We start from the raw sequence: 9,092 nt of genomic DNA, 5'->3' as shown, positions 1-9,092 counted from the left end.
AGTCTGAAACAGGCAACGTTACAGCTCACAGAAAAAAGATAAAAACACGTTTTATAACGTAGTTTGATTCATCTGCCGAGCGATAGAGCTTAGACACCTACGAAGTGAAGGGCCTACCTGTGATTACGTTAGAAGACGGCACTTATCTGATATCAGTTAGGTTTGAAATATCACAGGCAAAAAGATCCTCGCTTTCGGCTGTTGAACAGTCTTACAAAGGATCTATGTCTGCGATAGAAATTCACGAATTCAAGGAAAGCCTACATCGCCTAGGGGATTGGTATTGTTTATTTGAGCTACAGAGGGACGTCCAAACTTGTTAGAGATACCCGTTTCTCTATGATATACCTAGAAATACTCACTAGTTTACATTATCTGCTACGAGAATTGAATAAAAAAGATGTTAGGCAATAAGGTCTACGAAATATGAATACCTAGGTAATATTATTGAAGTAATAGAACTAGAACATAACTATCTCTGTATTGGAACTCTTCGCCTGCTGTTGGGCTAAACTCTTGATCATACTCTACTAAAAGTTAATGTATCTATGTTTGTTTTGCATAACTTCCGCCATTGGAACTAAACATCCGTAAAGTTTGATCGGTTGGTTATGCTAATTAAAACTTATGAATTTAATTAATCAATGTTATCATGATGCTCTCAATATCTCCTTGCCTAAATTCCTAACACTATGTACTACTAACAAACAAGATAACGTTGTGCAGTCTAAAACTAAATATATTTTTACAACACAGTGTTTTCATTACTTAGGTATATTTATACCTTCTGGGACTTCAACGATGCCACTTAACTAATTATGAAGATATTTTTAAAGTCAGGCAGTTTAACAGAAATAAACTTCTTAAAAATATACGAGTAACAGTACCTTAGGTGCCTTTCATAGAAACTTGAATTGGCAGACCTTAACTTCTAGTATCTTTTGACAAAAGTTGACTCCATTAAAGAGATTCTTATCTTTTTGTTATTTGAAAATAAAAAAGCAACTTCACCAAACAAGAGTCATTTGTTGTGAACTTAGGAGCTAACTTTAAAGTATTGTAATTTTTCACGTTTATACGATGCTATTTCATGTGTTACTAACTTTATTAATACGGTTAGAAATACGAAAAGACTATATACGATCAGAATTAAAATAGTTAATAAATCTAAGACGACAATCTTTTATCTATGTCAATGAAAAAACAGTCATCATACCTACTGGCACTAGCAAATAGGTTGAACTCAGGAGTAGAAAATACGAAGTGGATGAAAACTTTCACACGTTGTGGAAAAAAGAGAATTAGTCCAGTCAATGAATGCCTTAACGACGGTGTAGAGAGAAATCCGTGGAACACAATTTCTGACCTCGGGACTGTATTTAGCCTAGTTAGGTGGTGAACATAGCAAAAGTCCCTGCTCTTAGCCCTTGAGCCGGCGGGGAGAGGGGGGTTTAAAGGTACCACTTTTCGGTTTTTCGCTTAATCCTCGGAAACTATGCGTCCTAGGGACATGACTACTATGAACCAAAAAAAGCTTATTCAATTTGCTACAGGCGAGACCGTCAAGTTTTTCTATATCTTGTATAGTTTTTGCGGCATCTGCTCTATCTAGAAGGTCTGTAAAATTGGAAATTTTATTTTTGTCTTACATGTTCCTATCAGGAGAAAATCGACTAAATCAACATTGAGCAAACACTATAGACATGCGGGAGCATGTTAAGCCTAGTTCCAGGGAGGGGACTGCATCGTGCGTATATTTAGACGAACTAATTGGAGCCACTTTTGACTCCTCATCACTCAAAAAGCACTGTGCATTAACACTTCAAATTAGGCTCATGTGTTGAGACTTGCAAGATAAACATCAGCTTCAAATTTCATAAATATACATCAAACGGTTATTTAGGTATTGACGTTCAAAAATCGACATTAAGCCACTAAAATCTATCTATCACCTGTGAAATGTTAAAATTTACTGGTTTTTTATTTGTTCCTTTGTATTTACACAACTACCTATCTGGATGCCAAATTTGAACCTTCGAGGTCATCTGGAAGTGGTTAGAATTTGGTCTTATAGGTCAGCCATGTAGATTTTTAGACGTCAATACCTAAAGAACAGTTTGAGGTATATTTATGAAATTTGAAGCTGATATTTATCTTGCAAGTCTCAACACATGAGCCAAATTTGAAGTGTTAATGCACTGTACTTTTTGAGTGATGAGGAGTCAAAAGTGGCTCCAATTGGTTCGTCTAAATATACGCACGGTGCAGTCCCCTCCCTGGAACTAGGCTTAACATGCTCCCGCATGTCTAGAATATTAGCTCAATGTTGATTTAGTCGATTTTCTCCTGATGGAAACATGTAAGACAAAAATAAAATTTCCAATATTACAGACCTTCTAGAGCAGATGCCGCGAAAACTATACAATTTATAGAAAAACTTGACTATCTCACCTGTAGCAAATTGAATATGCTTTTTTTGGTTCTTAGTAGTCATGTCACTAGGACGCATAGTTTTCGAGGATTAAGCGAAAAACCGAAAAGTGGCACCTTTAAACCCCCCTCTCCCCGCCGGCTCAAGGGCTAAGGGCGGGGACTTTCGCTATGTTCACCTCCTAACTAGTCTAAATAAAGTCCTGAAGTCAGAAATTGTGTTCTACAGTTTTCCATCTATAATGCTTTATTGACTGGACTAAATGATTAGAAATCGTTATAATATACGTTAACTCTCTCTGCAGTCAACGATTTATCATCGCTTAAGTTCTAACTCTACGTTAGTAATTTGTGAACATTTATGACAGTTGAAGTTATTAGTTGGCGAATCGAAAGTCGCATCGCATACCTATATGGCTTTGGTCAATAAGGAATAGGTAGGTATTATTATTATTATTGGTTTTGGGCCTTCATTTGCGCCAGCTCGACCAGGTTTGATCTATTGTGGCAGCCCTTGTCTTTAGAGTTCACTGCTTAGTCCCGTTGAGTCTAAAAATTTCCAGATTCTTTGGAGCGTGATATCTGCTATCTCATCCGGGTGCATGATGTGTCGCCCGAGATGGATACTTCTTTTGCTCATAAGCGGGCCGCATGAGCAAAGAACATGCATGGCCGTTTCTTGTTCTGTATGGCAGAATCTGCACAGAGTTTCCTCGGTCATGTTTATGTTTGATTTGTGTTTGTTTAGTTTGCAGTGGCCGGTTAGTATTCTAGTCACTGCACAGGCTTTGTATCTTTTGAACTTTAGCAGTTCCTTAGTTACTTTGTTGCTATATCCCTGAATGAGTGCTTTTGAGTGTTTTTGTCCCGATGTAGACTTCCACCACTCAATAGCCTCTTGTTTGCAGAGGGCGGTTAGTAGCGTGGTGGCTCGTTGTTTGGTGATGCCACAGAACGGTTCTACGCCGATTTGAGGGTTATCGGCTCCATCTCTGGTGAGTTCATCTGCTACTTCGTTTCCTTCTATATTCGAATGTCCTGGTACCCATGTAAGCGTTACTTTGTTGGTATTTCCCAGTGCATTCAGTGTCTCGGTGCATGTTTGCACCAGTTTTGACGTGTATTCGAAGGATTTTAAGGCCAGCAGTGCTGCTTGGCTGTCTGAGTTGATGTAGATGTGTTGATCCCGGAGCCTCCTTTCCAAGTTTATCTCTGCACATTTGTTTATGGCAAAGACTTCGGCTTGGAAGATTGAGGCTTCAGTCCCCATGTTTAGGCTAACTTTGAGCTTAGGCCTCTCTCCGTAGATCCCGCAACCTACATCATTTTCCTTTTTGGATCCGTCCGTGTACCAGACGTGACTACCTTCCTTAAATGACATTTGGCCTTCTAGCCATTTGTCTCTAGGAGGTATGTTTACGGAATATAGTTTGGTGAAGTTACATTCCGTATGCATGTCGTCACTGGGCATGCACAGAAGTTTGTTTTCAAGCACTGATTCCTTGAGTCTTATCAGATTTTGAGAAGCCCATCTGACTTTCGTGCGGGTGCAGATTCTATATGTGCTCTGCTTGGCTTCTTTTTGCACATGCATATGCAGTGGTATAAGATCAAGCAGAGCATTTAATGCAGCCCCTGGTGTCGTTGATAGTGCTCCGGTTGCTGTGATGCAGGCTAGCCGTTGTAGGCTGCTCAGTTTCTGTATTGTTGTCATTTGGTTGAATAGGTAGGTAACATCAAATTGAAACTTACAAATTGACCATCAGTAACAGAATGATAAGTAATATATTATATTTTATACAAGTAGGTACATGTACGAGTACTGTAATGTATTTATTAAAGTTATTTCGTTCCCCTGCAAATTTAGATTTATGTGGTGTTAGAATTTACCCGACGACATACATATAAAGCGAAAAACACTATGATTTATTGCTGGCCTAGACAAGTGTCTTATTCAAAGAGTCTAGTTTTTCCATTTCAACGAAGACAATGTGAGCACCATTTGTTTTGAACTTGGGATATAATTTATCGTTCTCGGGGGATTGTTTTACAAAAACCTTTTATACGATCGCTTCCACGACTTTCAACTTATTCACCTTGAAGGTGTGTACGTACCTAATGAAATTGCTGCTGAAACACACTAAAAGTTTTCCTAAGGTGAGTTCGCACAAAATACAAACACTGACTTCTTAACTTTTAATGAAAAACTAGAGTCGAGGTGAATCACGTTAATTTAACGACTGTCAATTCTGGAACTTTACCATTTCATTAAGTTTTATCCGGATTAATTAGGGTATATATGCTTTCAAATAGGTATAAAAATAGAATCCCCGGATCCGTGTCCCGATGGTGGATAAGATAACCACAATAAATTAGGGAGGATAATGTATGCCGCAGTTGAACTCTGAAGTAGATAGTGCCGTAAGTTATGTGGGTGAACCAAAGACTTCTATGTATTACTAGATAAGTGGTTCTGAGAAACTTTTGTCCCAAGGCGAGCGTGGGCGGTTACTTAAAATAATTTCTAATCACGAAAGCAATACGCGCATGGAACGTATGACAACATTTAACTTTTCGGTTTCGTTAAATTATGTGAACGTCTGAATCTTAAGTTTCTCGGTCGTCGAGGCACATCTGCTGCTCTTGGGAACCATATGTATTGTTGATAGGTAAGTGCTACAAACTTAGTGAACAATACAGCCTATCTAGTAGCACTGATATGTCTTTAGGTTGAACTATAGCGCCGTGGGCCGCTAACACAAAGCGGGGCAATCAAAGCCGTTGCGTTGCCGGCGAGGGTCACTCCCAATATTGTAACGAGCAGCCGGGATTACGCGGCAACATCAGGCTCGCAGCTTAATGGATTTACTGCTAGTTGTTGTCCGCAAATAGATAGCCCCTTTGTTTACCTTCCCAGCAGCGTGGTAATTACAACAACGGCCTTTTAATTAACTCCTCTGGTTGTTTATGATTATAATAAGATATTTCGGACATAGGGGACATCTAGTATTGTACAGCAGTTATAGCTATATGATCTTGTGGGTCGTGATCTTGATACGATAATGTATCGTTGTTAGCAATTTCTTTTCTAAAAGTTCAATCGAAACAATCCTCTCTGGAAAACCCTACCTAGGAAAACGATGTAGTAGGTCATACTTAAAGCTTCTTGACTTTTAACTTTACTCAGAGATTTCAAAACATGGATTGTATTTAAAACAAAGAAAATTTAGCTATATCTAAAATACATTATTACAGTTTAACGCAAACCCACATCATGAAACATGTCGAAAAGTGTAGCTCACATTGTTTTGGTGTAACGTGGGTGGATAACAAAACTGTTGAACATCAATTTGTACTTATTTTGCTTTAGCGCAGGTTAAATACACAAGTATTAGTTTAAATGGCCGTTTAACATTTGGTGTAGGCGGGCTGATGGATGATCTAATGGAACGAATAAAGGGTATTGTTTTTATATGTAAATATGTAATGTGCTAGTTTATCAAAATTTTATTTCATGATAACGCCAGATACGTAGTAATCTATGTAGACGCCTCGTATCTTGTGTGATTTTATAGAATTGGAAGCTTACTTTCGAGACAAACTGAAATTAATGCGAACAGGATCTTGAGAAAAAAACATACTTACTTATTAAGCCTACTAATGTAGGTACGTGGAGTTATTGCTTTAGATATTAGAGTTATTTTCTGACTTTCAAACGTAGTAGGTATATCGTAGTAATTATTTTTTTTATAAAAGAAATTCCTTTGAAACTTAAACTTCTGAGTCTCTAACCTCCACATATTTCTGGTAAAGAATGATTTAAAAAAGCTTCACAACCATAAAATGTTTATTGTTCGGACTCTTAAGAAATATTGCGGCCATTCCGACTCCGGTCCTTAATTTTTTAATAGCCACATTCTTGACTTTATATCAAATTTCGCGTTGAACGTAGGATGAGATTTTTTAGGCATGTTTTACGATTTTTATCGAGTTTAAGATACTCAGATTCAGCTTGAAATTTGATAACCACGTTTATTTTCAGACCCTGCATTGGTTGATTTAAAAATTATGTCCAAGATAACATAAAATATACGTAGACTAATGTACATAAGTCTAAGACATAAGTACCTAAGTCTCTACTGTACTTAGCGCCAGTACGTAAGTATACGTAGACTACTATGTCTCTAAAATGTGAAAACATAAATGTGTGTAGATGTCACTTTCTCTAAGAAATATGACTTGAAATGACTTCGCATAGTGGGGATTAACTTACTGACATTATTCAACAGTGTAAGAGCGAACCTGACCTTTTTTATGTGAAAGAATTTTCGGAATTCCCTTTTTTCTACTAACTGACCAATCCTCAATAAACTCCTTCTATTAGTATTAAACCTAGTTACCTAATTTGTACTAATAGTTGTAACAAGGGTTTTTTATAACTTATTTGTGTAATACAAAAGTACCTATAAAATGGGTAAAATAGCTTTCTTAAATCTCCGCTTTCATGTGATTAAATTCTGAAGGGAATATTAGCATGAGAGAGCTAGAGACTAATTATTGTGAAAACTCTTTCCAAGTCATGGTTAAGTTACTCGAGGCTTTCGCATAGTTGAAGTATTAGTAGGTACGTTCGAACTCTCTGAAAGTAATGGAGAACAATTGAACACTGCTAATTTAAACGCTGAGAACATCCTCATCAATTAATTCATTCTCTTTGTTTCAGTGAGCGGCGACCGTAATGAAAAACTGAGTCGTGTGGTGTACGATATGTGAGAGTGTTTTGTCTTTAGGTGGACGAGTGTGAATTTGTTGTTTGTGTGTTTACCAATGTGCGAAGTGTGAGTGTTCGCGATGAGTTTCCTGACGTCACTGGGGCAGTATGTGGCGGGGATGGCGGACAGCGTGGCGGGGCTGGCGCTGTCGCCGCGCCGCGCGCCGCCCGCGCGCCACCGCTCCGCCGAGGAGTCGCAGGCGCAGCAGCCGCAGCCCTCCACGGCTACCATGAGAGGTAATATTGATAGCATTCATAGAGATTATTTAAATTCATAAGTATAAGATAATCGTCAAATAGAGACCACTTGCTCGACATAAGTAGGTACATAGGTAGATGGCGTAGTTATGATGAAAGTTATAAGCAGACAGCTGGCAGCGGCTGGATAAATAGATAGTGTCTTCTGGCTCCTTGGAAAGCTTATGTCCAGCAGAATGAGGCCGATGGGACAGCAAGGTTCTGTAGAGTTTCACCTTCAAAAAAGCAGCAGGAAAAGGCACTGGATGCAGGCCGCTACCAACGTCAATTTGGAAATCATTGGGGGGAGGCCTATGTTCACCAGTGGACGTCCTGTGACTAAAGTGATGATGATGATGTATCTTGAAATTATTGCTTATTGTTGTCAACTACCCACTTATAGTTTATGATAAACATGAATGTATTTGCCAGGGTTTCCTCGCGTGGTGCCAACGGAGGGTGCGTCAGCGCTGAGCGCGCGGCGGCGCACGCTGGACTGCCTCGCGCCGGCCGCGCCGCCGCGCCGGGGCGGCTCGCTGCGGGTCCCGCGACACCAGGCCCCGCCCGAGAAGCCCACCATGGCCTTCTGCAAGCGGCGCCTCTCGTGGCCTGAGGTCGACAACTCCGTGAATTCAGGGTAAGTGGAAACAAAACTCTTATTACTACTTGTTATAAGGAACTAAAATAGAAAGACACGGGTCTTAACGCGACATTTATTAATGAGTTAAATTATGTACTCACGGCTTGACAGAAAGTTTAAAATCTTATATTATAAGGAAAACCAGGGTTTAACATAAGCACAATTAAAGTTACGCCGTTTAAAAAGCAGTTAGGTGAGTTCTCATTGCACAGAAAAAAAATTAGGTACCTAGGTACTAAAAATACACATTATTAAGATCCCTTTTCCAATGCATCTTTTGTAATAAAATCCAACCGAAAAAATTTTGTGTTGGACTCAATGCAAAGTTATTTACATGTTTGAAGTATGGTCAACTTTTTTAGGAATGCTGTTAGTAAAGTGATTGAAAACTGAAATGAAAGAGAAATATATTTTTCTCTTAATTTGTTGCTCTAAATTAATTGTCAATAACCTTATTTGGACCATGGAATCTAGATCGCGTTCGATTAAACGACAAAAGAAGCTCTCATTACTTCTAGTTACACAGGCCTTTCAACGGTTCCTAATAAAGTTTCAGATAGTTATCTGACATAGGTCTAGCTATCGGCTTCGGCTTTGTAATAAATAAAGGTTGCTGATTGTCTGATATCTCTGTCCGAGACTTGTGAAACCTAACTTGTAGTTTATCTTTCAGATAATTTCCTAAAAGCTATCAGGGAAGTTATGAAAGTGGCCTTAAATAATTTAAATAGATATTGTTAAATTGTAACCCACACTCTCTTACTAGCCATCCTGCGTCAGAACTTTAGGATTTCATAATTGGACTTATATTAATTGAATTCCAAGTTAATTGAACTGCCGCCCGGGTCGAGACTGACACTATTGTAATTTACGTTTCCTGCGATGTCTCGCGTCCTATGAAATGGACGCCGAAATCTAATCCCGCGCTGGAAACCAATTGTAGTGTCCTAGAGGTGGCTTTCGCAGCTTGATGTCGACAGCTCCATCAAAACAATTCCAAGCTAAATGTAATTC

At 38.8% G+C, this 9,092-nt stretch overlaps 1 protein-coding gene across 1 annotated transcript in view; it reads left to right on the top strand.

Annotated features, from left to right (window-relative positions):
• The first annotated feature begins 7,320 nt into the window (after window positions 1-7,320).
• LOC135077303 (BAI1-associated protein 3) overlaps window positions 7,321-9,092 on the top strand; it is a 65,575-nt gene continuing 63,803 nt past the window's right edge. Inside the window, exons 1-2 of the mRNA XM_063971835.1 lie at window positions 7,321-7,438; window positions 7,871-8,075. Of these exons, the coding sequence (XP_063827905.1) occupies window positions 7,321-7,438; window positions 7,871-8,075 (323 nt within the window). The remainder of the gene's footprint in view (window positions 7,439-7,870; window positions 8,076-9,092) is intronic.

This window comes from Ostrinia nubilalis, chromosome 13 (assembly GCF_963855985.1).
Source record: "Ostrinia nubilalis chromosome 13, ilOstNubi1.1, whole genome shotgun sequence".
NCBI classification, from domain to species: Eukaryota; Metazoa; Arthropoda; class Insecta; order Lepidoptera; family Crambidae; genus Ostrinia; species Ostrinia nubilalis.
Note: the sequence above shows the minus strand (reverse complement) of the source record. Positions and strands in the feature narration are given on the sequence as shown.